Source organism: Sebastes umbrosus, chromosome 3 (genome assembly GCF_015220745.1).
Source record: "Sebastes umbrosus isolate fSebUmb1 chromosome 3, fSebUmb1.pri, whole genome shotgun sequence".
Taxonomy (NCBI): Eukaryota; Metazoa; Chordata; class Actinopteri; order Perciformes; family Sebastidae; genus Sebastes; species Sebastes umbrosus.
The window spans coordinates 16,980,542-17,008,096 of record NC_051271.1 but is presented as its reverse complement, the minus strand read 5'-3'; the positions used below and the strand labels follow the sequence as shown (position 1 = coordinate 17,008,096).

Here is a 27,555-nt window from a genome sequence, read left to right as displayed (position 1 = left end):
AATAGAGACTGGGAGAGAGAGAGAGAGAGAGAGAGAGAGAAAGAGAGAGAGACAGGGAGAGAGGGAGAGAGAGAGAGAGAGAGAGAGGGAGAGAAAGTGAGAGAGAGAGAGAGAGAGAGAGAGAGAGAGAGAGAGACACCCACAGGTAGTGAGACAGAGAGAAAAACAAATAACTGGTGCATACATCATTACATCACTCAAGTCTGTGTAATTAAAGGGTCAGTTCACCCAAATTTCTAAAAAACATGTCAGAGATAATGTACAGTAAGCGGTTCATTGTTGTGAAATAAACCCCGACAGGGTGATGCAGGACCCACAAAGCATCTTACATGGCACTGAAGGGGTGTATTTTACAACAATGACTTGCTAGCTGTATATTATCCCACTTATTACACGGCTACTTACTTAACAAATCAATAATTTTAAACAAAAATGGTCCTCCAAAGTCCAAGATCAGAACTGTGTGCATAGCAACGGTCTGTTATACATAGCAACAGTCTGTTATAAAGAAATAACAGACTGCAGTTCGCCGTGATTGACCAATCAGGATCGAGGATTCAACAAAGCCGAGTAATACATTTGTATATTGACCCCTAGTTAGAGTGGAGTATCAACTGAACAAACAAAAAACGGTGCCAATAGGATGCCTGAGTTTCACACCTGAGTTTAGATACTAATAAACAACACACCTGTCAATAGACCTGACAAACAACTTTATATCCTATCCTTGTTTTCTTTTAAATTAATAGGTCAACATTTTGAGAGTTAGATGTTCAGATCGAAAATCAGCCGCTGCCTCAATTTTGGTCTGAAAACGCTTATAATTTATTGTCCAACACGGGCCATTTTGGTGGAGACATTAAAATTATGACAATAGAATAGAAATAATTTAGTTCTTCTTTTGTACGGCACTTTGTAGGCGGACGTTGGCGTCCAGTAGTCGCTTCCTGTCCAAAATGGTGGAAGCATAGCTCTGCTGCTGGGCGCTGATGTTGCAATGGAACGAACAATTGACTTTCACTTCTTGGCAATCCACTGTCTTTGGTAACATTGAACACCATAAAACCAAAACTGATCTCACACAGTAGGCTATATTTGATTTGGATTTAGGGGAATCAATTTGCAGAAATGGAATACAATATTTATAACCATACATGCCAACCCTCCCGATTTTCCCAGGAAACTCACGCTTTTCATTGCCCTCTCCTGGTTTAATCCCAAGGTCACAATTCTTCCGCATTTCTCCCAATTTATGGCAATTTTTCCTTTTCTTTATCTCAACCTGTTTCTGGCTCTGTTCAGCGTCTATAAGCTCTACTGTTTCCACCTGGACAACAATAGAGCTACACCAAATGTCTTGTCCTGGCGGAGGGGAGCTGCTCGCGACACCACAGCATGATTTGGCCACACATCACAGCATCACAGAAAAGCCATCGTGGTGCAGCCATCAGCAATAACAGGTTTTAGAACACAGTGGTGTCATTGTCACGTTGTGTCTGAAAGAACCTTCAATGAGTGGAAGACAGAGAGAGAAATGGAGAGTAATAAGAGCAAAGCAGGGGCAAAAAAATTAATGAATGAATGAAAGAAAACTGGTAAAGTTTACACCAGAGATTCACACAAGTTCATGCCAGAAGAGCGAATTATTCCGTTTTCTTTGCTGAGAATTAAAAATAAAATTAAAAGTATGCCTATTTAACAAAAAATTATGTTGCAGTGCACTTATTATTTTGTTAATTCCATTCTTTAAAAGTCACAAGAATGCAGGAAACAAAGTCTCTGAAACTCACTCTTTTGTGGGGGAGACCCCCGCTTTGGATTTGAATTCCTCCCTATTTTTGAGGTCTCAAGGTTGGCAAGTATCATCATAACTATGTTTTCATATACATATATTAGTATATTCACCTGAAACTAATAATGGTTGTGTTTTTGTTACCTTAGAATGAGCCCTTCATATCTACATAGGGAGCAGGTCTTCTTCACGGAGTCTGCCATGTTTCTACAGTAGTCCTGAACGGACAAACCAAACGCTGGCTCTAGAGAGACTTTTGTATTTTTACATTACCTGAAGGCCACCGTAGTTCTCCGACACGCTTGTGAAACTGCTGAGTGCAAAACTGTGCTACTGTCTTACCTCCGTTGCTCCTATATTAGTGTTATTATGGTAAGGATGGCCTCTGAGCGAGGCGAACGGCGTTACCACACTTTAGCACTCGGTGGCACACGTTACCGCAGCTTTGGAAAGAGAGGCACCACTAGATGCCACTAAATCCTACACGGTCCCTTTAAAGCATCACAACATTTATTGTTTTCGTTTTCAGCCTCACATCGTATTCAAGTTTACTTAAGTTAAGTCACATTTTTAAAGAAGCGAGGGAACTTAAACCAGCTCACAAGATTTTACAATGACGGGCCCTCGGAGGCCCCTGAAGGTTCACTATGTGTTGTTTGTGATGATTTGATCAATTGCTAATTGCACCAGTGAGCAACTAGACTGGGAGGATGAGAAGGCGGATCCTTACGCTTAAATGGTGCTTAGTCTTCAGTACATTTGTATTTATTCAAATTAAAACAAACTGTGGACAGAAAAATAAAAGTAGGCGTACTGGTTTCCGGACAAAATATAATCTGCCATGTGTAGTTTGTTGTGTTTGCTTTGCCTGACAGGACGGTTATGAGGGTTTTAGATTTCTGCAGCAGAGTTGAATAAAATCTCATTTGCGGTGATTGAGGAATCAAAAGAGTACATTTTAAAATACTTAACAACAAGTCTTCCCAGAAATAATAATCAACAGTCTTAATTGTTAACGGAGGAACTAAATTATTATCTAGCCCAGTTGTTCCCAAACCTTTTCACATCAAGGACTCCTAAACTGACACAATTTAGATTTTGTCCTAGGATCCCCCATCTAATAGTATTTTTGCTTTTAGATGCAGAAAGTGTATGAAACCCATGATCAAAATAGTCATAAATTCTGTCATTGTGTTGTAGATGGAATTATAGTTAAATAAATTATTCCCCTTTTTGCTGGGCACCCCCTGGACCTCCCTCAGGCACCCCTGGGGGTCCCCGGACCACACTTTGGGAACCACTGTTCTATCCCACTGAAGGTTTTTTTTAAAAGGCCACTATTTTTACTACTAACTTTATTTACATTTTTGTGTAGTCGCTTTTTTTGTTTTGTCTTGTTTGTTTGCTGTTTTTGTCTGTTGCCACTTTAATGTTGTTCCTTTGATTGTTTGTATTATGTGTAGGACCTCCTCTAAACCCATCTCAAGGGACTTGTCCTAAATAAATAAGTTTGTATAAAGATATTTTTGAGTTATTCAAACCTAATTTTCCAAAAATATTGAATGTGACTTTTAATCACTGAAGACGTCTCAGTGGTGGAGATCTCCAAATGTTGGCAGATAAAACTAAAACTACCTGAATACCAGAAGAAGGTTTTTTTTATTATTATAGGTTAACTGTCTTTTAACTGTCTCCTATACTATATAAGACTGTAAATTATGTGAATTATATTAAAATGTGCCTTTTGACCCATATTTTAACCACATCTTGTGCAATAAAAAAATATGTTTAATGTATAAACTGTAAATATACACAGAGTGCACAATGCAATATGTGCAATATATATTAAAAAAATGCCTCTGCAATATATTTATAGCAAGCAACCTCTACTGCTCCCATATATATATATATATATATATGAGCCTTTTATATATTGCTTCTATAGTTACCATATGCCAAGTACTTCCTTTATTATTATACTACATATTACTTGTAAATACACTATTATTTTTATTTTTATTTTATTATTTTTTGCTTCTTAACTTACTGTTTTCTTAATGGAGCTTCCCAGCAAAAAGTATTTCACACAATTGTACTTGTATAACTGGTGTGACAATAAACATCTTGAATCTTGAATCTTGAATCTTGAATAAAACTGGCTGCACTGCTTTGGTAACAAGCATTTTCACAGTTATTCCTGTAAAGATCCTCTAGAATTCATCTGAAGTGAATTTAAATGAATGAAACTGAATTAACTGATCAGAAATGACTGAAGTTGAGTTTGAATGTCTGTCCCCTGATAGTATTGTAATTGTGTCCTCTCTGCAGGAGTGGAGCTGCAGTTACTGTTGTCAGATTGTTGAGCTGTGTCTCTCTCTGCTGGTCATTAAGAGTCAGTGCAGGAACACCGACTGATAAACAAGGACAGAAAACAAAAACAACACGCTGAATTATCAACAGTTCATCAGTTTTTAGTTAATATGGCATAACAATGTAACTGTATTAAATATGTGAATAACCTGTGACATGCATTCATAATGAAATGATGTTTACAGCTTGATTTAAATGTAATATTTATAAATACCCAGATATTTCAGACTTTGTTTGTTTCAATTAATTTCAAGTTTTATTGCTGTTAAATCACAGTTTAAATTTTAAATTTTTTATTTTTTTGTATTTTTTTTTTAGTTTATTAGTTTGTGTCGGCGGAAGGATCTGCTGCCACAGGCACCGCAGCAGCTGGAGTCGCACCGCCGCCCTACACGGTTGCGTAAAAAACCTTCCGCTGCGGTGGTTAGACCCCCACTCAGCCACCGATTTAAACAGGGGAAAAAAACATTTTACACATTAAAACTATGCAGTATTTAAATGAGACTCTGCTGGTGTTTTCTGTGAGGTGTTATAGCTTGAAGCGACCGTATCTGAGGCGAAGCGCGAAGAGAGACGAGGCGCGACAGCGACACGAACGGAGCGGCGGAGAGAAAGCGAACAGCAGCAGACAGAAAAACCCTCCATACTCCTGCTGACATTTTATATCCAGACACAGCGGCCTGAAAAACGGTATATTTGAGCGGCGAGATGCCGGGGATGATGGATAAAGGCTCGGAGTACTTGGGGAAAGGTCGATCAAACGGCACCAAGAGTCCGTCCAACGCTTCTAACGGACATTTCTCAGACGAAAGCGGCAGCGACGACGAACACGGTGAGTGTATAGCCTCGAACAAGCCTCTCGTAGGCTTATGTATTTGCGCGTTTCGTCATATCGTTAACATTTCAGTTAAAACTGCTCCTGGTTTTTTAAATGCTGATGTTTTTCCAGATGTGGGGATGCGGGTTGGAGCCGATTACCAGGCCAACATACCCGAGTTTGAACCAGGTGAGTTTTTTTACTGGTTTCTACCTGAGTGACGGACGGTAGTAGCCTCGAACAAACACACACACACACACACACACACACACACACACACACACACACACACACACACACACACACAGCTTCATGTTGTTGTGTTGGTGCGTTCAACACCGTGACTGTTAGTGAACCCTTTTTTTGTTAATATTTTCTGTGGCAGAGTGAGAGGAGCAAGATCTGTGGGCAAAATAATAATACAATAATAATAATAATAATTACAATAATAGATTCATAATAACTACTTTTCAACATGCAAGTAAATATAGCCCAACATTTGAATTTCAATACTAACTTCCATTTTTTAATTATCATTTCTTCCTATAAATTTGTTTATAATTAATTTAGAGTGGTAGCCTCGGACATATACAGACTGGAACTACACACACACACACATTAACACACACACATATATACACACAGCTTCATGTTGATGTGTTGGTGCGTTCAACACCGTGACTGTTAGTGAACACTTATCAAATCAGGTATTAGTTTATTAACTCAGTGTTAATAAACCGTGAACATGAACCGAGGCTACCTCACCTTCTCACTATAACAACTTGTGACATTAATGAATTTATAATTAATTAATTAATTAAGCTTTATGGAGTTGGTTTGTTTACATTGGCCTTCTCTATTTTCCCCTCTACATATATTAAATCATTTTTTATATTTTCTAAGGCAGAGTGAGAGGAAAGTTCTGTGGGCAAAATAATAATACAATAATAATAAATATTACAATAATAGATTAATAATAACTACTTTTCAACATGCGAGTAAATATAGCCCAACATTTGAATTTCAATACTAAGTTCCATTTTTTAATTATCATTTCTTCTTATAAACGTGTTTATAATTTATTTATTTTAGACGTTTTTGTGAAAGTTTACACAGAAACTATTACAGTCTAAATTAATTAATCACAGATACTAAATTTGAGCATAAAAAATCTTCATTTGTTTTAGTGTATGTATATGTATATAGATATATGTTTGTGTGTGTGTGTGTGTGTGTGTGTGTGTGTGTGTGTGTGTGTGTCTGCCTCTGTGTCAATCTTTACTTTGAGATGTTCTAATCACGTCATCACAATGTTGGAAATAAAACAAAAAGCAAAACAGTACTACGACGAGTAAACTGAACTTTATGTATAAAGTTGGCGGAGTGGCCCTTTAAAGGTTTAATGAGTGTGATCTTCTTAATGTTTGTTCAGGCTCCACTAAGTACACAGATAAAGACAGCGGAGGGATGCTGGTCTGGTCTCCGTATCACACCATCATCGACTCCAAATGTAAGTCAACTTCCTGTCTTCTACATACAGCTGCAGTCCTCCATAAGGTCCTCAGATCAGACGGATCTAACCCTTTGTGTTTCCCTCCACAGTGGATGAATACATCGCTTTAGCTAAAGAGAAACACGGATACAACGTGGAGCAGGTGAGTACGTCCTCTAAAATTGACTAAAATGTTCTTTTTCTTCCCACGAAACTGTTTAAATCTCAAAACACCAGCTCGGTGTTTCAGTGTGTACGGGGAAAACTTTTACATAACGACGATGTGAGCTGCTCAGTGGGGGGCGACTGTGTGACAGTAAAGTTGGGAACTTTCTCTGTGATCAAACATTTTAAATGCCAATACAGCCGATCACACAGAACAGCTGTTGTCTTTAAGCTGCATTTACGGTGAATTTGTCAGATCATGATTAGAAAATAATTTTAGCAGCAGCTTGTTAATGACTGCTGGCTTACATGTAGTGTTTATGATACTATTTGTTCAGTCGTCTGACAACAGAAACAGAAGAATCCGTAAATGAAAACAACAACATGATGAATTCAGCTGCATTAAAGCACAGTGAGGTGATCACAGAGAGCAGGAGGAGACTTTAACACTCAGCAGAGTCACAGACTGTAACTCTCTCTGCGATCCATCATTTTAAACGTGGATAGATCTGATGATACTCCTCACCTGTCGGTCTCATTCCTCACCAGATGTTTGCTGTGATGCAGTTTTGTTCCCAACTAAAAAGAGGAAAAAGAAGAAGAGATTTAACTGTTTTTATTTTGCTCAGGGTTCATTTCCCCTAAATATCCTGAAAGTTTGTCCTAACTGGCCGAGTGAAGAAAAAAATAATGTGCGTGTTTAATTTAGACTCCTCAGGTATCAAGTTAAAAGAATTCAAGATTTAAAAAAATGTTGTCCATCACATAATGATAAAAAAGAGTCTCATCACGTCAGAGTTTCAGAAAAATATGATAGAGAACTTTTTAAAAGCTTATTTTGAGTTAATAAAGATCCAACCAACAAGTCAAGAAATTAGTGGCGTTAAAACAAATTTGTGTTAACACGTTACTATCACGTTATTGAATGTGTTCCTTGCAACGGCTGTGTATGCAGGCACTCGGCATGCTCTTCTGGCACAAACACAACATCGAGAAGTCTCTGGCTGACCTGCCGAACTTCACCCCGTTCCCCGACGAGTGGACGGTGGAGGACAAGGTGCTGTTTGAACAGGCCTTCAGCTTCCACGGCAAGAGCTTCCATCGCATCCAGCAGATGGTAAACACCACGCGTCTGTCCCACAGGGTGTCTGATGTACAGCATTATTACTGCATTATAGCCACAGAGACAGAGGGGGGGGAGTAATTAAGTACAATTATTACCATTCTCTGCCTTTAGTGCTTCTACTCCACTATATTTATGTGACTGCTGTAGCTGCTTTTCAGATTAAGATTATACATGCAAAAGATTTGATGATTAGTAAATGTTGAATTTTATCGTGTTTCCTTCAGTTACCGGACAAATCCATCTCCAGTCTGGTGAAGTACTACTACTCCTGGAAGAAGACCCGCTCCAGAACCAGTCTGATGGACCGGCAGGCTCGTAAACTGGCCAACAGGAACAACCAGGACGACAGGTACGGCTCACTGATCAGCTGTGAGGAGGTCCGAGAGTGTCAGTCTGCTGCAGAGTCTATTAAGAAAGAAACGGCATCATAACAATTAAAGGAATACTTCACCCACAAAATGACGTTTTAAATATCAGTTACTCACCCCGTGTTACCCTGAATTCATGAAGAAAACTTTGTTTTTCTCTCATGCCTCCATGGTAAACGAAGAATAAAAAAACAGAGAAAAGTCTTGATGAATTGAAGTTAATGCGGGCCACGTTTGACAACAGCAAAACTAGATCAAAACATCAGTTGTTGTGTAGTATAATCCAAGTCTCATTTATCCAGTCGTATGCTCACAACTTCCCAGACACATGCATTCACGCTAAAAGACTGTTTATATGGACGTGTTTTAAATTGTAAGGTTTTAGCGAAAGTTTTCTGTTTTGGATTCTCCGTTCGCCGTGGAGGCATGTGAGAAAAACACAGTTTTCTTCGATAATTCAAGGTAACACGGGGTGAGTAATTGATATACAAATGGTCATTTTGGGAGTGAAATATTCCTTTAAACGCCACCTGCGACTCACAGATGTATCTGGAGTTTGTGAGTGACAATCGTTTATAAAACATAACCCTATAATTATGTTTGAAACCTCATACTTAATGATAGACAGTGTTGTATCAAAAGTGAAGTTACACCTTTGGTCATTTCTGTCCTCAGATTGTTGCCGTTGACGACAGCATATCACATGATTCTGTGATTTCAGGAAAATATAATTTACAATCAACATTGAATAAATGTTTGTTTGTTTTTGAGACTGTAATATAAATGTAATTTCTTTGCTTCAAACTGCCAAAAACAGATTTTTAGATTCAGACCGGAATTACTGTATTTGCAAATTCTCTTGTTTCCGTTCTTCTTCTTTGGTGTGACATCATGTGTCTGTTTGGAATCTCGGCTGTCTGTGTTGTAGTTGTTGTCGATGTTGTTGTCGATGACTGAATTTTGGCTTCTTGTTGTTGTTGCCGTAGTGATGAGGAGATGGAGGAGGCCGCTCCCATAGAAGCCAACGACAGCGACTACGACCCCAACAAGGAAACCAAGAAAGAGGTACGTGGTCACACCTGAGCTGCTGTTGTCACAACAACAAAAAGCTCTGGAATCTAAGTGGGACTTTTAAAGATTTCTTTCTTCTTGTTTTTGAATAAAATACTCCATTAGTTACTGAAAGATTAATAAAGTAACTACAGATTACTATAGATGAATCTATCATTTTTTCATTAGTTACTTAATCTACAAAATATCAAGGTGCAGACCAACAGTTGAAAAAAACATTACACCTTTGGTGATCATAAACATTTTTCTCTTATTTAAGTCCACTCCATTTATATCAACGATGGTAGGCTAAATAAACAGAAACACCTCTCTGTATAAAGCAACACAAACTACATCATAATTATCTTACAGTTGAATCAGTATAAAGTGAACAATATAACTTCATAATTTATTACAGGACTATTGGATTAGAGACTGTGTTAGTTTTAGCTGGTGTACCTAATGAACTGAGTATATTTTATAAGAAACTACAAAGAATTCCAAGCATCCGAGAAGATGGAGCCAGTTATTGTTTTTTTTAATTTTATAAAACAATGTAAACAATCAATAATTGTAGCCACAATTTAGCAAAAAATATAACTGAATACATCAATAAATAATATTGTTAGTGTAGGGGGAAAATAGAAAAATAATTGTGCCAAGAAAAGTTTGAAGAATTTGAAATAAAATGAGCCTGTAGAGCCAAATAGAAGATTAAAATATGTTTCATTTATTTTATGAAATGATTGATGTAAAGGAAAAGAAATAAATAGCTCTCTGCTTTTTTTTACCACCTGATTAGATGTTGCTGTTTACACTACATTTTAATTATTCAAATAACTTTAATCTTTTATTATTTACTGATGCATTCAGTTACATGTTTGACTTGTGTTCTTTTAACGATAATCTGTTAAATTAATCGGTAAGCAGCTCCATGTTTCCTCCCTGCAGAACCAAGTGGAGCCGGTGATGCCGGGCTCGAAGGTGGCTTTGGGTCGGCGGGAGCACCAGACCCTGCAGCACCGACACCACCAGCGCTCTCGCTGCCGCCCCCCCAAAGGCATGTACCTGACCCAGGAGGACGTGGTGGCCGTGTCCTGCAGCTCCTCCGCCGCCAACACCCTCCTCCGTCAGCTGGACATGGAGCTGGTGTCCCTCAAGAGACAGGTAGGAGGCGCTACAATACTCCTCCTCTTCCTCCTCAGGTTATTGACAGACAGAGTAACTCACCAGACAGTCAGAGATCATCACATGAAACATGTCTGTTGCTCATTCATTAAATAAAACTTGACTTGAACTTGGACTGGTTAGCTAGATCTGTTTGAAAGACCCCAGGTGTGTCCCTGAATCGTCCTATGCAGCGCCTGACCATATTACCACTGCTCTGCCTGGGCTGTACCGCCTCCTGCTGGTGATACCTGCAGGTATCAGTACACTATGTGCAGCAGGTCTGATGCCGGATAAAGACGGTGTTCATTCAGAGATTTAAAGACATTACAGCTACACTTCAAAGCAGAGACACGTGAAAGTCAGACTTGTGAGTTTTGTTGAAGCTCGGCTAAGTGTTCCTGTCTCGTTCTTCAGGTGCAGAACGCCAAACAGATGAACAGCGGCCTGAAACACATGTTGGATTCTGGGATTGAAGAGTTCAAACTGGCTGAGGTACATCACTGATGCAAACACACCGAGGCTCACCTTTTACACCGCCTTACACCACCAAAACTTAAAACATGTAATTTAAAACAAGAGTAACTACACCTAAAAAAAAACTACAGTTTATTACATTTCACAGAAAATAATTCTAGCTATTTTCTAAAAACAGCTTATTACATGTGCTGGTAGATGTATCTATTTATGAAGTGAGCAGAAGCTTATTTAATTAATTATTAGCGTTTTATTTAACTCCACCTCCCAGCCCTCGCTCCAGCCTCAGTCTGGGTCTCATTCACATGAACGGAGGAAGAGAAATAACTCTGGATTCGCCTATAAGTGCATTTTACAACTTTTAGGACCTAATGATTTAAATAAGGGCTATTCAGGTGTTCATTCTGGAAAGTTGACTTACCTCAAAAAAAAGTATCCGCTGAGTTACAGACGCCTCTTTCCCAATGTAAGTCTATGGGGAAGTCTTTTTGTGCCCAATGGCATCATGTGACGGACATGGAAGTTGTAGTGCTCTTCCTGGGGGCTTGGTTATACTGAGGTTTGATGAAACACCACTAGAGGGCAACATGACTCTCACATCTTCTGGTTCCTGTTATAAACTGTCAGTAGTTAACTGTCAGTCATTGTTGTTGCAGTGTAACCAGAAGGTGAACGCCCGCTGGACCACAGACGAGCAGCTCCTGGCCGTTCAAGGTGAGCTTCATCACAGGTGACCAGGTAACAGGTTAGAAAAGGTGCATGGAGCTGAAATTGTACAAATACGTGATGAAGAACGTCTATCTCTTCATAAACGTGAACAAAAACTGTTTTCTTCTAAAATCACAGTGAAATGGCAGTTTGAGCATTTTTATCTTCAGTTATGTGACCTGAACTTAAACAACAACACAGGGAGAGGATTAGAATTTATAGAAAATAGAAAATACTTTTACTTCACTGTGTCTTTAAAGCTGCAATTATCAATACTTTTATAATAACAATGGATCAGATGACCAAATGTGTGACCTGACGCAGGCATGATGAACTACTACATATACAGTATATATGCAGTACATCCTTATAGTCAGTGTATTGACGTTACATACAGTAACTTCAATGGTGGTCAGCATGCTCCTAGTTTGGAGAAGCAGACAGGAGTACCGACACAGAAGCTAAGTAATGTACCGCTGCGATGCCACGTTAGTTCGGATCTTAAAGTCACACAATAACACAAACAAACTAACCGATCGATGCAGCGGTAGACCAGAAACTCCGGGTTCTGTGAGATAAAATTACTGTTTTTGTGAATGTAGTCTGGTGGCTTTGAAGACAGCGATATAACGGCTTCAGTTTCCCGTTGGAAAGAGCTGTCTGACGGCGAGGTAAAGTGGTGAATATGTATAGCCTATTCTAAATATAACGTACACTTAAACTGCTATTTATTTTTTTTATGTGGCTAAAAATATTTTTTTCTGCTGCTCCTGTCCACAGCCGCTGTACCTCGCTGTCAGACAGCCCTTTCCGACAGCAACTGAAGCCTTTAAATCGCGTACCAGACTCCATTCATAAAAGCAGTGATTTTACCTCACAGAACGAGGGAGTATAAATACAACCCCACTTGAAAAAATCGGAACTAACCCTTTCAGTTATTTCCAAACTTAGCACAGCTAACGTTGACTCAGCTAGTGCGAGCGTTCACATTATTCATATCTTATTGATTAGCTTACTTTGGAAACCTACATCACTGTTTTTTGCAACGGCTGAGTGGACGTTTCCATTTGAAATAAACTGAACAGAATGCAGATGGACCCGCCCTTTAATGACGACTTCCCTCAGTCCTCAACGTCTCCACAGAAACACCAAGTCAATACATTTGCACCAGATAAAATCTCTCGATAGCAAATTTTTCTTCTTCTGTATGTTTTGGTGTCATGTTTAAGACTTGATTACATCATTACAAACCGTCTGTGATGTTCTTCAGGTGTGAGGAAATACGGGAAAGACTTCCAGGCCATCGCTGACGTCATCGGTAACAAGACGGTGGGCCAGGTGAAGAACTTCTTTGTGAACTACCGGCGGCGGTTCAACCTGGACGAGGTGCTGCAGGAGTGGGAGGCCGAGCAGGGAACGCGAGCTCCCAACGGAGACAGCGTCACCTCTGGAGAGGAGGGGAAGACCAGCTCCGCCACTCCGTCAGGGAAGAGCACCGATGAAGAGGACGAAGAGGTGAGACATTTAAACAGACAGACAGAGTATTCAGGTTTTAGATGGTTTACATCCCATATTGTGCTCTGATGCATAAACTACAATACCTGCATGCTTTACATTTCTGATGCTGATCCACCAGTTTTTAGATTGATTTCCTTCCTTCAGGCTTTTAGAGAAACATTAGACATTTGAGAAAGAAATCATCTTGCGACCTCCTTGTAGGTCCCAGCCCCCCATGTTGGGAACCACTGCTTTAAGTAAGAACGTGGACATGTAAATGTGAGTGATGCAGACTTACAGTGAGGTAATTTATGGCCCCGCCCTCTCCTCTCTGCAGGGTCAGGTGACCTCCTCAGGTGCGTCTCCTGCTGCCTCCTCTTCCTCTTCGGCTCAGATTCCGGTGACGTCAAGCGCCTCCTCCTCCTCCCTCCACCAGCCGCCTCCCCTCCTGCGGCCCTCCCTCCCGGCCACGCCCTCCCTGCACCGCCAGCCCCCGCCCCTCCAACAACAGGCCCGCTTCCTGCAGCCCCGCCCCACGCTGCAGCAGCCCCCGCCTCTCATCCGCCCCTCTAACCCCCTGCCCCCCCGCCTCAACCCACGCCCTCCCGCTCCCATGACCCTCGGCGGCAACCCCGGGGGGTCGGGTCCAAGCTCCACCCAGCAGCCCCCTGGCCTGGCCGTCCACCAATCAGAGGCCTCGTCTTCCTCCCTCCACTGACGAACGTCAGACTTTCTGTTGAAGAGACAGAAGAAAGAAAATGTTCAATCTGAAGCTGGTGCGTTCAGGTCCTGTGGGAAAATCTGAGTGACTTTATTCTTCAAAACAATGGCAGCGATTTTCACGGCTTCTGATCAGCTTTTCTACTCTCACCACACGAGAACATAAAGGTGACACATTTACACAAAACACAATCCAAATCTGTGTTTATTATTTGGTGAACAGTATTTTAGGGGTTGAAGTTTGTCTTTCCCACAGGACTTACATGCAGCATACCTGCTGGTTGATGGACACCTGGTTTTAAAATCTTTGTTTTGTAAAAGAGCTTTGACTACAGGTCTTTCAGCCTTTAAAAATCTGTCACAGAAAGTGTGCAGATTATCGAAGCAGAGCCTTTTTAGTCACCAGACATGTGGCGTCCCACAGGGTTCCATCCTGGTTCCTTGTTTTTTCTCCGTCATTATGCCTCCACTAGGACACTACTGCATTGACCACAGACAAAAATGGCCCACAGCAGTACCTAAAACATTTCAAAGTGAGAAAATTATTTATCAGCTCTCATCAGCAGCCTAGTAGATACTAAAAGCTGGATGTTGCAGTATTTTCTACAGCTAAATTATGAACTTGAATCGGTGTCATTTCTTACATTAAGAAACTCAACATTGTTATTGATATCATTAAGCTCATCATCTTTTATGAGTTGTCTTCATCTTCCACCTCCCAGAGTTCTCTACATGTACACTGCACTGAGCCTCTGCTGACTTTTGTGTTTCTCAGCCCGCTCTAGTTGATGGTCGGTCCAACACACCGATTTATTATTACAGTGAAAACCGCTTATAGTGATCACGTCTGTCCGGGTCAAATTGATCACTATAAGCGGATGATTATTATAACCAAATCTTTGTTGTTGTGCATCATGTCTCATGCAGATTATCATCTAATTGACATTTATATATTTATTACATGAATACAAAGTAATGAAACGGACCGCTTTGCTATTTACTTTGCTAATTCTTCTGCCTTTTCCCTCACCGAGGGTGAGGCATTGCTGTTTTTGGCCGGCTCTGCAGCTCAAACTTGCATGCAGATGAACGGCGCCCCTTTGCCGGGGCTCCTCGCTGGCTCACCCGGTAGCGGCAAGGAGGGAAACGGGTGCCGGTCTGCATGTGTGCCGCAGAGCCGGTTGAGGATCAGAAAAAAATTTCACTTTGGGGGCATTACGTGACCAGGAATTATCAATCCCCTTGACGAGGGCGCCTTCCCGTGCACATTTTTTTTTTTTATTCAGAGAAAATTACTTTCTTCTTCCCGTCATGATATCAATGTGCACACAGCTTCAGCCTCAGGTATCCAGCCGGAAAGCAGACGGTCCGCGAGGCAAAGTATCAAGGGAGTAAAGTAAAAACAAAACAAAAATTCAGTTAATGTTAGTCTAACGTCGTTTTAAAAATGTTTTCCCATATGCTGTCATGTACGAAAAGACTCAAAATGAACGGACTACTTGATTACTATAAGCAAATTCTTTAAATAGCATTTGTATAGGAATGATTCTGTTCCAAGCTTTTTGATCCATATATGCGTTTGATCACCGTTACCATGATCACTATAAGCGGTTGCCACTGTACTCCAACAACTACTGGCTCCACAGAGGATGAACCCTTTAGATTTGAATGAACCCATGATCTTTCCTCTAGCGCCGCCCTCAGGAAAAACTACATGTTTAGCTCCACTGATGGAGTCGTGGCTGTAATGAACACTGCAGCCTCTAGATGGCACTAGCGGGACTTTAGTTAAGTCAGTTTTATTTACACAACCCAAAATTACACATATTCCAAAGGGCTTTGCGATCTTTACTGCATACGACCTAAAAGCCTTGATTCAGATATGAGGCTGTTAAAACGATCAGTCTGGTATATTTTTCTTATTGTCAAGAAATCTCATGTTTAGACTCAAACCAACAATGTATTAGTCCGTCTCTCAATACTGTCTGACTTCATGTCTGTGGCTCTCGGCTCCAAGCTCATTGGTTCCTACTTTAAAAACACAAATATATAGTTCCATTTTTTTTTAAATATTATTAATTTCCTAAAACAGCTGCTCACTGTAGTTTTATCAAACATAGAGGAGGAAATAGTGCATTTGTTGGGGACTATTTTCAGTGGCGGATTATTCCACATGTGGTGTTCTAGTGAGTATTTGTGGCAGCAGGACGGTGTTTGTGGGATTGAGTCAAAATAAACAACAGTGTGTTTGTTCATGGTGATGAAGGAACATGTCACCCAGTGACACAGTGAGGCTCATTGATGTGTTTTTAATAGTTATTGGACAACAATGGAGCTCTATGGCACAGAAGAAGAAGCGATATCAGGCTTTGATATACACACACAATACTTGTTAGCAGATACATTCACTGTTGATTTGAGTCTGAACATGAAGAAAAATATAGAATATCACCAGACTTGTAATTTAATGGTGTGCTGCTGAGACAAAAGTGATCGCAGTTTGTGATTTGTGATTTGTTATCGCCACCACGGTAACCGTTGGTAAATAACCTCTCTGGTAGTCATGATGGAAGTTGAACTGAAGGCCTCAGTGTTGTGTACAGTAGCATTAGACATCTACATGTACAGTTTGGTATCTATTTGAGTAATTTGTAACCTGTTGTCCATCCAATCAGCTGTCAGTAACTCATTAACTAACGTTTGATTTGATGCTTTTTTTAAACAGTAAAGCTTCACTTCCTTCAGTGTAAAATCCAGACGATGTTTCCTGTAGAAATGTCTCCGTCAGCCAAATGAAAAATGATCCTCACTGTTCTTCTAATCGTTCTGTTGTTGGGTTTAACGTTCTCAGAGTAGCTGTGTTTTCCCACATGCTGAAGATTAATTTTGAAACTAAAAACCTAAATGTCATCGTCACCTTGACTCTGAGCTTCAGATGTGCTGTCCGTCTGTCTTTTCATTATTTATTCTTCTTCTTCTTCTTCTTCCTGGTGCTACCAGTTTTGACTTGGTGTGAAAAATCATTGTGAAAGTGCTCTTAATGCTTTTTGGATGCATCATGGCGTTAAATGTAACTGGAGTCATAGAGTCATACATAGAGTCCTTTGAGTTTCAGTAGAACTTGTAAAATATTGCTGTTAAGATGAAGCTGCTGAGACGTCTCATTAAAAACTACATTTGTACCATTTGACTGTTTCTGTCCTCCAAATCTGTACACACTGTAAACACTGTTTAGTGCCTTGAAAAGTAGTTCCAGTTTATTAGGTACACCAGTACAATATTGTTAACCTGTTTTCATTCCCAACTCGTCAAATACGGCCGTTTGGTAAACGCACAGAAGCACCCTTTAGCAACAGTATGTGACGAACCGGATTTTCAACTAACTCCAATGTAAACCCACCCACGGCGTGCTCTGGCTGGTGGGCGGTGCTTGGTGTATATTGGTATTTCCTCAACTGATGTCAACATGGTGGCCGAGTCAAAAAGTTTCTCTTTCCCACCTAAACAGTACACTACATAGAAGATGTACATACTGTATATACACACGTACACACACACACACACACACATATATATATGTTTATATATATATGTATATCATTTATATATATATATGTATATAATTTATATATATATATGTATATAATTTATATATATATGTATATAATTTATATATATATATAATTTATATATGTATACAATTTATATATGTATACAATTTATATATATATAAATATATATATGTATATAATTTGTATATATATATTTATATATATGTGTATATATATATACATATACACATATACATACATACATATACACATATATAGATACTGTATTTTTACACACACACACAAACACAGTCAATTATTTCTTGAGTAAAATTTTGAATGCAGTACTTTTACTTGTAACAGTATTTTTATAGATGTATAGTATAGTATAGTATAGTATAGTATAGTATTTTATAGTATAGTATAGTATAGTATAGTATAGTATAGTATAGTATAGTATTTTATAGTATAGTATAGTACAGTATAGTATAGTATAGTATAGTATAGTATTTTATAGTATAGTATAGTATAGTATAGTATAGTATTTTATAGTATAGTATAGTACAGTATAGTATAGTATAGTATAGTATAGTATTTTATAGTATAGTATAGTATAGTATTTTATAGTATAGTATAGTATAGTATTTTATAGATATTTTACTACTTGTATATTTCTTCCACCACTGCTTGGTGTTAATGCTGTAGTTTATTTCCTGTATACATCTAATTGTATTCACACAGTAGTAATAACAGCAGCAGCAGGTTGTTGATGTTAAGTCACTTCCTGCTGTTATAGTTTCCTCTTCCGTCGCCGCTGCCAGTATCTACCGCATATAATCGATACTAATCAGTAATATCGATCAGCTGTGCCAGTGTGGAGGTGTTGTTATTAGAGACTTCAGAGAGATTTCCCAGAATGAGGTAAGAAAACACCAAAACCTGACTCTTCATTATGAGCGGTGATGTTGTGTCTGTGAGGAAAGTGAAAGTAAAGCCCAGCGGGAACATCACGAGTTTAAAACTGATCACAGGGTCAAAGTCTGATTAATGATTGAAACGTACTAAAGGTAGTTATAGTACAGTGTTAGATAAACAGATCTCAGGTCAGTTTAGAGTTTATAGATTAATAATAAAGGAGTAAATCTCATAATAATAAAGCAGCAGAGGGGGTTCCCCTGCAGGCTGAACTCATTCACTAAAACTCTCCCTTCCATGTGTTTTACTGAATCTACTGATTTATACCACACTGTTGGTGATGATGATGGTGATGATGGTGATGATGGTCATTATCATTACTGAGTTATAGATAACCGCGCGCGCTTGTGTTTCATCAGCACGTGTGATGTCACTGACAGGAGCCATGCTGCTGATCAGGAGGCTACTTTTACTTTTGATCGCCTACTTTTGTAACTAAAAATACTTAGCCTATACATCCTTTTACTGGTGTAATGATTTTAATGCAGGACTTCTTCTTGTGCTTGAGTACTCTGATATAGTAGACTATTTCTACTTTGAGTACTTGTTCCACACCTGCTGGGGGGACACATGAAGACTCTCAAATTAATTTTGGTTTAATAAAAATAGAAATGTGAACAGCTGTATGATTAATGCTCCAACTCCTACTTAGTTTTTGTTGATAGAGACCTGAAGTTTAATTTTAAGTTTAGTTAAAGCTGAATTAGGCGAGATTGGAGCAAATATGATTAAAAAAGTTATTTTTATAAAACGGTCGCTATATCATAACAGTAGTACATGAAACAGGTAACCTGATTAAAATCATGTGCCTCTGTGTCCTCCGGTGTCCTCCGGTGCTCCTAACGGCATCTGCAAGATTTCACTTACCGGAGGGAAACAAGCAGTAAGAGCTGATCTGAGGCCCGCTGTCCAGCTTCCGTCTATGAGAGCCGGCTGTCAATAACTCGCGAACTCCGACCAAACGGTGAAACTAGGCAGCGCTGATCAAATATTAAATCAATATTATGTTACCTTAATGCCTATTTCTCGCCTCAAATGTTTTCAGAATCATCTTTTAGTGCACGGTTTAGCTGTAAAATGAGAAAGTTTGTGACACCGCCGCCATTGTAAAATCTGGTGAAGGAACACCAAGTACCGGTCACATGACTTTTACATCACCTGTATGATCTGTTCAGCCTGGCCTCCTGCAGACTCATGGCGACAGCAGACACAAAGCCGGGAGGATCCGAGGAGTCCAGTTCGTCGTCTGAGGAGTCCGCGAGGAGGTCCGAGGAGTGGAGGCTGTGGTCCGGGGAGTCCAGGATGAGCTCCTGGGAGTCGGAGCTGACCTCCATCCAGCACTCGCTGAAGTTTGTGTTGACGCTGAGGGAGGAGTTTGTTTGTCCCATCTGCAGTGGAGTCGTGCTCAACCCTCAGCAGAACTCCTGTGGACACATCTACTGCTTCTTCTGCCTCCAAGCACTGCTGTAGGAGCCAATAACAATGCTTATCATAGTAGCTAAACATGCTGTATTAATCATGTTAAAATGTTTCCCCTTTATTTTAAGCTTCAGTCTGCTCTATTTGGCTCCCCTTCCTATGTCATAAGCAGGCTCATTAGAATATATCACCCACAGCTTGAGATCTACCTTTGCAGAGGTGCACCATATTGTTCTCACAAGCCAATCAGAGCAGACGAAGCTTTTTCAGGAGGGGGGTTTTAAAGAGACAGGCGCTAAAACGGAGCATGCTGCTGTGCACCCTTCAGTGGCAGCCCGCGAAAAACTCTCCTGAATGTTGCGGCTGCAGTGTAGAGTAGACGAGTAATATACTGTATTACCCGTTTTGGCCGTCTGCTCTCTGTTGTATACAAATGCACTGAATTCAGGTGAAGAAGAACCTTATTTTAAGTCTTATTTTGATGCAAACATGTCTACTTTAGCAGGAATGTGACACAACATGGAAGTGAAAGCAGCGCTCTGTTTATTTAAATGTGAAAGTGCAATACAAATATTGTGTCCCGAAAATAAATGAATAATCTTGATCTAAATATTGATCAAAATAATCAGGATTATCATTTTGGCCATAACTGGCAGCCCTAATTCAGACAGACAGCATGGGAAAAATTGTTTTTTGAACATTAAAGCATGTAAACATGTTCTAGTAGAAACCCAAAATACAAGTATAAACCTGGAAATTAGCATAATATTTGCCCTTTAAATGGAGGTGTGTTGTACCTGTCGGGTGTGTCCTGTACTTACAGCGCGCCTGGGACTCGTGGGTATGTCATGATTTATCTGCTTTGTGTTCCAGGGAGAGTTCATCATCGTCCAGCCCAGTTTGTCCAGTAGACGGAGCTGTGATCACACCAGCTGAGGTCAGATCCAAACCTGCAGCTGCACATTCACATAGTTCACCTCATCTCAAGTATGTTAGTCACAAGTAGTGAACTCGTCAGAGGAGCACTAAAGTTATTACAGTTCATCCTGAGGGGAACATAAATGTTTGAACCACATTTTATCACAGTCCATCCAATGGTTGTTGAGATATTTGAGCCAAAGTAGTGGACAGACAGACAGACATTACATTCATTTGTCTAAAGCCACTTCCAATATTCCTGAGTTGTTGGTGGGATTTGTTATGTGTTAGGGTACCGGATGGTAATAAGGCTCAGTTCATGGTGTTTGAAGCATCTTCTGTGTTGAATACAAACAGTGGCATGTCTGATCCATCTGTTGTCACCATTCCTGCTGACTGGATTTATCAACTGTGGAAAAGTTTGACACTAATCAAGAGTTTTGTACCTGCAGGTTTTCCAGGACAACTGCTGCAAACGAGAAATCTCCAGTTTAGAAGTGTACTGCACCAACTCCCCAGCATGCACCTCTGTCCTCACATTACGCCACCTGCAGGTAGACTTTATACACCAATGGATCATTATGTGTGGATATGTACAGAGCTGTCACACGAGGACACACCAACACATAGTCAAGTCAATTTTATTTGTATAACCCAATATCACAAATCCCAAATTTGCCTCAGGATATTTTACAATCTGTACAGCATATCACACCCTCTGTCCTTTAAAGTGCGACCCTCTCATCAGAAAAGGAAAAACTCCCCCAAAAAAAACTTTTAACCGGGAAAAAAATGGAAGAAACCTCAGGAAGCGCTACAGAGGAGGGCTGCCTTATTCAGGATGGACAGACGTGAATTAGATGTCGTGTGTACAGAGTAACAACAAAATGAAAATACAACATAGACGATCCATTTGATACATATAATGTGGACATATACGAGAATATGGATCCAGAAAATGTCGAGCAACTTCCAGGCGTTGTTAAACAGATAGAGCCTGAGCAACACAACCTCCTCTCCAGCATGATACCTAAAGAGAGGACAAGATTATTGTTTTTAGTTCACAGTTGCTTTAGTAATCTAGACGTATGTTTCCCATGCCATTAAGTCCCTTTGGACGGACTTAAATTGATATAGAGGCTGAATCTCATGGAGGACGGAGGTCTGGGTATAGAATAACTAACTAATTGAAAGTTAAGGCAAAATGGCTGCCTGATGTTATATCCTAATAGATGGATAAATCTAAAGCCAGCAACCCACCTGATCAACACATATGAAGTCACACCTCCAGTCTCATGAAGCTGACAGTTCGTTTTTATCTTCCATCACTTCGTCCTCTGCAGGAGCACCGGAGGTCGTGTCAGTTTGAGCAGCTGCAGTGCTGCAATCCAGGCTGCAGGACGGCACTACAGAGGAGATACCTGCAGGAACACCTGACCGACGCCTGTCCTCACCGCATGGAGCCCTGCCCTCATTGCCAGCAACCGCAGAGACTCAGCCTCATCCAGGTAAAGTCACGTCTAACCGTCTGTTGTAGACAGAGAGAGAGAGAGAGAGCAAACAAATGATCCTGATACACACACATGATGTTCCAGTCATGTCTTTGTGCAGCTTTCTCAGAACAGGCTGCTTATTTGGGTTAGGTTCTTTCCTACGCTGGGATCCATCACGTCATTATTTCAAGAGAGGATTTCTATTCTATGAATTTGTTGCTAAACTAACTGTCTTCTGCTCCACTAGCTCACTTGTTCGCACACTGCTGTAACACAATAATTTCCCAATTTGGGATCAATAAAGTACATCTATCTATCTATCTATCTATCTATCTATCTATCTATCGCCGCCACTCTCTCTCTTGCTTCACCACTCACTCTCTACGCACTGAATTTACTATTCTCCAAATGACTGATGCTACTCTTACAACAGCTCTAGAGAGGGCCCCTCACATTTCCACGTCAGCCACAGTAGTTCTTCTACACACTCGGCACACAGGAGAGGTTTTAATCTACAACCTCTTCGCTAGAGGCCGCCAGATGTTACACACTGTACCTTTATCTTAACCGTAACCACCGTGAGCAATCACAAGTTTGAATCTTTGCGCTTTCAGTGTGCTGAAATGTGGTGATGGTGATGTGTTTGTGGTGACTCGGTGTTCTGTATAGGATCATGTGCAGAGCTCCTGTCCGGAGGTGGAGGTGGACTGTCCCAACAGCTGCTCCCTGAAGGTTCCCAGACACAAGGTGAGCTCATTCATAGATACAGTGATCGGATGGCCAAATGTGAGCCGGCTCTGGTCCATGCATGTCTGCCAGATTTTGCCAATGTGGACTTAAAGGTCCCATATTTTAGAAAGTGATATTTGCATGTCTTTTTTTATTATAAAGCAGGTTTAGGTGCTATATAAATACAGTGAAACTGCTTATAGTGATCAAAAAGCTTGGGACAGAATCATTCCTATACAAACGCTGTTTAAATAATTTGCTTATAGTAATTATTTTGGGTCTTTCCATGCATGACAGCAGAAGGAAAAACATTTTAAAACTATGTTAGACGAACATTAATTGAATTGTTTCGTTTTTTACTTCACTCCTAACCCCTAATCCTCGTCAGACAGGTCTGATTTAAGTCCAGTTCTGACATCTTTGGATTGGAGCAAATATAATTAGAAAAAGTTATTTTTATAAAATGTTACTATACCCTGGCAGTAGTGCATGAGACAGGTAATCTGAGAAAACAATCACGTGTCTCTGCATCCTCCGATGTCCTCCGGTGCTCCTAATGACATCTGCAAGATTTCACAGAACGAAGGAAAACAACCAATCAGAGCCGAGCTGGAGCCTGCCCTCTATGACAGCCGGCTGTCAATCACTCATGAACTCCGATCAAACCGTCAAACTAGGCAGTGCTGGTCAAATATTAATCAATATTCTGTTACCTTAATGCCTATTTCTCGCCTCAAGTGTTTTCAGAAACATCTTGTTGTGTACTGTTTAGCTGTAAAATGATCAAGTTTGTGATCCAGCAGCCATGTTGAGATTGGTTGAGGAAATACCAAGCACCGCCCACCAGCCTGAGCACAGCCAATCGGAACGCTCAATAGGAACGCTCTCTCTCTGAAATGACCTGTGATTGGCCAAAGTCTCCTCTCTTTTTTTGAGCCTGAAAACAGAGCCATGAGGAGGAGCAGAAGTCTAGTTTTCTCTCAGAACACTTGAATTATAATACGCTGAAAGGTTATTATTATGGAGTTTTTGCCCAATGATGCCAAAAACATTCTGCTTACTGCAGGTTTAACATCAATGTCTCTCTCTCTCTCTTTCTCGTCCTGCAGCTGACTGAACACAGAGAGTCGTGTCCTGAGCTTCACATCGACTGTTCTTATAAGAAGTTTGGCTGCTCTGTGCAGGTGAGTTCATCTCACAGTGAAGCAGTGAAGAACCGCAGTGTGACACAGGCCGAACACCTGACAACACCTGTTGTGTCCCACAGGATAAGAGAGGGAGAGTGAAGCTGCATGAAGACGCTGCCGTCAATCGTCACATGCTGCTGGTCCTGAGGAGCAACACCCACCTGGAGCAACAGGTGCGTCTAACAAACGGACAGCCAGTGAAGTCTCTGATTAGTACGTTACATTATTACTATTATTACAGGACGCACACAAGAGATCATCATTTCACTACGTGTTTTAAATCTCCATCTGGAATATAAATGGACTTATGGAAAAATATATTCCCAAACATGGGCTTTGCTGAGAAGAAATTATGTAGGATATAACATGAGGACTAATACTTAATTATTTAATTAATAATTGTTACACTCAGCTTTATGAGTTTTGGTCTTTTAATTATTCATACTTTAAAGCTGCACTAATCTACGGCAGCATATTGCCGCCACGGTGATGCTCGTTTTGACATTATCTCAAGATGTTTTTCATGTTATAATGCCATTTTATCTCATTATTACTACATAAAAACATTCATTTTGTACAATACACTTTTCTTGTTGCAACAACATATCACTTTATCATGTTATATCATGAAACTTTCTCATTACTTCACAAAATGAACAATGTGTTAAAAGTTAAAAAAGATGCAGTCAAATTCCATTATATATATAATTTATATATATATATTTTGGTTTTATATCATTCTGTAGTTTCCCAGAGGTGTTCCTTATGTATTAAAATACAAACCTTCCAATTTTGGTCGAAGTATTTATGTCTTAGCGTCAAAATGCTATTTTCCCAAGCCCAGATTCAATTTAAAACTCAGTGTCAGAAGTTCACCTCAGACTGTTGTCTCGTCGGGCAGGTGGAGGTTCTCCAGGAGGAGGCGCTGCTGAAGCAGCAGGAAGTCCAGACGGACAGTTTCCTGCTCGCTGGTCTGCAGAAGAACATCAGACCACCGCTGCAACAGAACAGCAGCCTTGAACACATCGTCTCTACAGCTCAGGTTAATACACAGTTTGATTCTTACTGATCGTCCTTCATTTCATCTGTACCTTCTTCATCATCATCCAGCTTTATTTAACAGTTATGAGCATTAAATGTATCTGTTCTCTGGTAACTAAACTCTTATTTTAATGACAAAATGCAGCTTTAACTTAAAGTATCAGTCTGCATTTGGAAACAAAATCTGGATTTACTGGAGAATCCTGCAGTTGTGAGTGTCAGAGCAGCATCATTAAACCATGTTACCTCTATGTCTGGTCAGAGGACGCTGAGCAGGCAGGAGGACGTCCTGTCCACCGTCCAGCTGGACATCCAGCAGGTGTCCCGGGGACTCGGTCCTGGTATGGAGGAGCTGGAGCAGCTCAGGAAGTCTCTGGATGCTGTGATCCAGGAAGTGTCGGCAGCCGAAGCCCTCAGAGAACACCTGGGTAACAAAACCATGAAAATCTGCCTCCATAAACCTGCTCTTAGTGACAGTATGTCTTTAAAGGTGCAGCCCAGTGAAAACGGTGGATTTTATGTCCCTACCCACCCCAAAATGAGATGTTTCCTGTTGCAAGAAGATGCAGTTTACTTTCTAGGGTTAGAACTTCGTATTTCAGTGAATGCTGTTGTTTTTTATTCTTCCAGGAACTTTGGAGGAGAATCTGAAGCATCACTCGGGTCTCCTGGATCTCCACGCCGCTCAGCTCAGTAGCAACAAGCAGCACCTGCAGGAGCTCGAGGCCACGTCCTACGACGGCAAACTGATCTGGAAGATCAAGGACTTCAGGAGCAGGAGGGAAGCGGAGGTCAAAGGTGAAGTGCCCTGCCTGAGCAGCGTGCCGTTCCACACCGGATGTTGCGGCTACAAAATGGCCACCAAGGTCTATCTGAACGGGGACGGGGAGGGAAGAGGGACTCACCTGTCCCTTTATGTTGTCCTGATGCCGGGAGACTTTGACGCTCTGCTGCCGTGGCCTTTCAGACAGACCGTGTCTCTGTCTGTTCTGGATCAAAGCGGTGCCGGTAACCACCCGAGTCTCAGCTTCAGACCCGACCCGATATCCAAAAGCTTCCAGCGACCCGCCACCGAGTCCGTCAGCAACGTCGCTGTTGGATTTTCATGCTTCATTCCCCTCAACAAGCTAGAAGCTCCTCAAAACGCTGCGTATGTCAAAGACGACACTCTGTTTGTCAAAGTGAAGGTGGACATGGCCGGTTTAGAGCACCTGTAGGCTTTTGTCCTCCACGTTATCGTGTGTAGGATTAGATTTTATATATTTTACTTTGGCGCCATCTGGTGTTCAGTTCAGGAAGGACACTGTGGGAGACGAGGCAACACAGACTGATGCAATTTTCACTGTGATCTTCTTATTTTTCTACCAAATATGCTGTCAGAATAATTTAAAAAGAGTAAAAAAAAATCGACATATTGTAACTTTAACAGTTTGACATTTTGGGAAATATTCTCTTTCTTTCTGACACATGTTTTGATATCACCCTCATTTGCCAAAATGTCAAGCTTTTCCTTTAAGCTTTCAGATCATCTCAGGGATCGTTTGATGGAGGTCCGACTCCAACAAAGACTGCGGTTACTAATAATTATTAAATGCCCGTTATCTTGATGTTATGACTTAATTGTCTGAGAATAACTAACACTTGGTGCTCAAATCAAGGTATTTAAGTCTGTCATCCTGAGATCAGGATCTAATGATCAGTTCACCTGCAGATATTAAACAGTTTAGTATTGATCAGGATTTAAATGTGTCTTTTTACTGAGGATAACGGGGAGACAAAGAGGAGAACCAGAAGAAGAACTGTGTATTATCGCAAGGTTTATAATTACATCTTCATCTTTGAGGAAAGAAAATTTTATTTGCACCCAAAAACTTAATTTTGTTATAAGTTGTGATCACAAGATAAACAAGCTGCTCTCTGTCCACAAATAGAGGAAGTTATTTCTACATGTTAATGTGGCAGCTACTGAAGACAGACTTTACTGTTTATTTATTGTCTTAATTCTACAGCAGGCAGATCTACACAAGCAACCATCTTAATCCACGATTACTGCCTCACTTACTTATAAAGCGCTGCAGGGATGATGTATTTTTGTAGGCCAACCAGGAAGTTAGCATCGCCCTGGTTCCCTTGACAAAAAGCCAATGGGATTTTTCCATTCAATTTTGGATTATTGTAGAAAATAAGCTCTGTGACAAACAGACGTTTATGATACTTACATGTTTAGTTCAGAAAGACAATCTCCACAAATTAACACTTTTATTTTGAAGTGTGAATGCAACCTCCAGAAGTAAAAACCTAACATTAGGCTATACACGAACTACACCACCGTCTCATGAGCGCGAGTATACACAACGGGGCTGTAAATGCGGACGACTCGGCGTGATGACGTTTTGTAGTCTCATTTAGCCTCTTGTTAGCAACCGCCTTTTTTAAGACACGTAAAAGCTTCAAAATTCACAATTTGGATATTAACTGACATATTTTATGTCG

General features: G+C 40.4%; 2 protein-coding genes across 4 annotated transcripts; both read left to right on the top strand.

The window, feature by feature from the left end:
* Positions 1–4,703: 4,703 nt before the first annotated feature.
* On the top strand, positions 4,704–15,813 carry rcor3 (REST corepressor 3). Of its 2 annotated transcripts, none has more exons than XM_037763374.1 (12): positions 4,704–4,994; positions 5,112–5,168; positions 6,412–6,489; positions 6,582–6,634; positions 7,592–7,753; positions 7,987–8,111; positions 9,117–9,195; positions 10,111–10,347; positions 10,765–10,842; positions 11,481–11,538; positions 12,803–13,047; positions 13,367–15,813. In XM_037763374.1, the coding sequence occupies exons 1-12, from the start codon at positions 4,871–4,873 to the stop codon at positions 13,745–13,747; spliced, it is 1,677 nt and encodes a 558-aa protein (XP_037619302.1). In that variant the 5' UTR covers positions 4,704–4,870; the 3' UTR covers positions 13,748–15,813. The 2 variants fall into 2 exon arrangements, with proteins under 2 accessions (XP_037619302.1, XP_037619303.1); XM_037763375.1 differs by having other exon boundaries at positions 4,706–4,994; positions 10,132–10,347.
* A 2,278-nt stretch (positions 15,814–18,091) lies between these two features.
* traf5 (Tnf receptor-associated factor 5) lies at positions 18,092–26,793 on the top strand. 2 transcript variants are annotated; one of them, XM_037763372.1, is made up of 11 exons: positions 18,092–18,221; positions 19,451–19,741; positions 20,568–20,631; positions 21,065–21,166; positions 21,956–22,120; positions 22,775–22,852; positions 23,944–24,018; positions 24,102–24,194; positions 24,923–25,063; positions 25,325–25,490; positions 25,693–26,793. In XM_037763372.1, the coding sequence occupies exons 1-11, from the start codon at positions 18,217–18,219 to the stop codon at positions 26,277–26,279; spliced, it is 1,767 nt and encodes a 588-aa protein (XP_037619300.1). In that variant the 5' UTR covers positions 18,092–18,216; the 3' UTR covers positions 26,280–26,793. The 2 variants fall into 2 exon arrangements, with proteins under 2 accessions (XP_037619300.1, XP_037619301.1); XM_037763373.1 differs by having other exon boundaries at positions 18,096–18,221; positions 19,466–19,741.
* Positions 26,794–27,555: the final 762 nt, after the last annotated feature.

Excerpts from the sequence above, each read along its gene's own strand:
- rcor3 (XM_037763374.1), top strand. The coding sequence starts at position 4,871 with ATGCCGGGGATGATGGATAAAGGCTCGGAGTACTTGGGGAAAGGTCGA. Across the intron at positions 6,635-7,591 it reads ACGGATACAACGTGGAGCAG|GCACTCGGCATGCTCTTCTG; the intron begins GTGAGTACGTCC and ends CTGTGTATGCAG. Across the intron at positions 13,048-13,366 it reads CCGATGAAGAGGACGAAGAG|GGTCAGGTGACCTCCTCAGG; the intron begins GTGAGACATTTA and ends TCCTCTCTGCAG.
- traf5 (XM_037763372.1), top strand. Across the intron at positions 22,121-22,774 it reads AGAGACTCAGCCTCATCCAG|GATCATGTGCAGAGCTCCTG; the intron begins GTAAAGTCACGT and ends TGTTCTGTATAG. Across the intron at positions 22,853-23,943 it reads TGAAGGTTCCCAGACACAAG|CTGACTGAACACAGAGAGTC; the intron begins GTGAGCTCATTC and ends CTCGTCCTGCAG.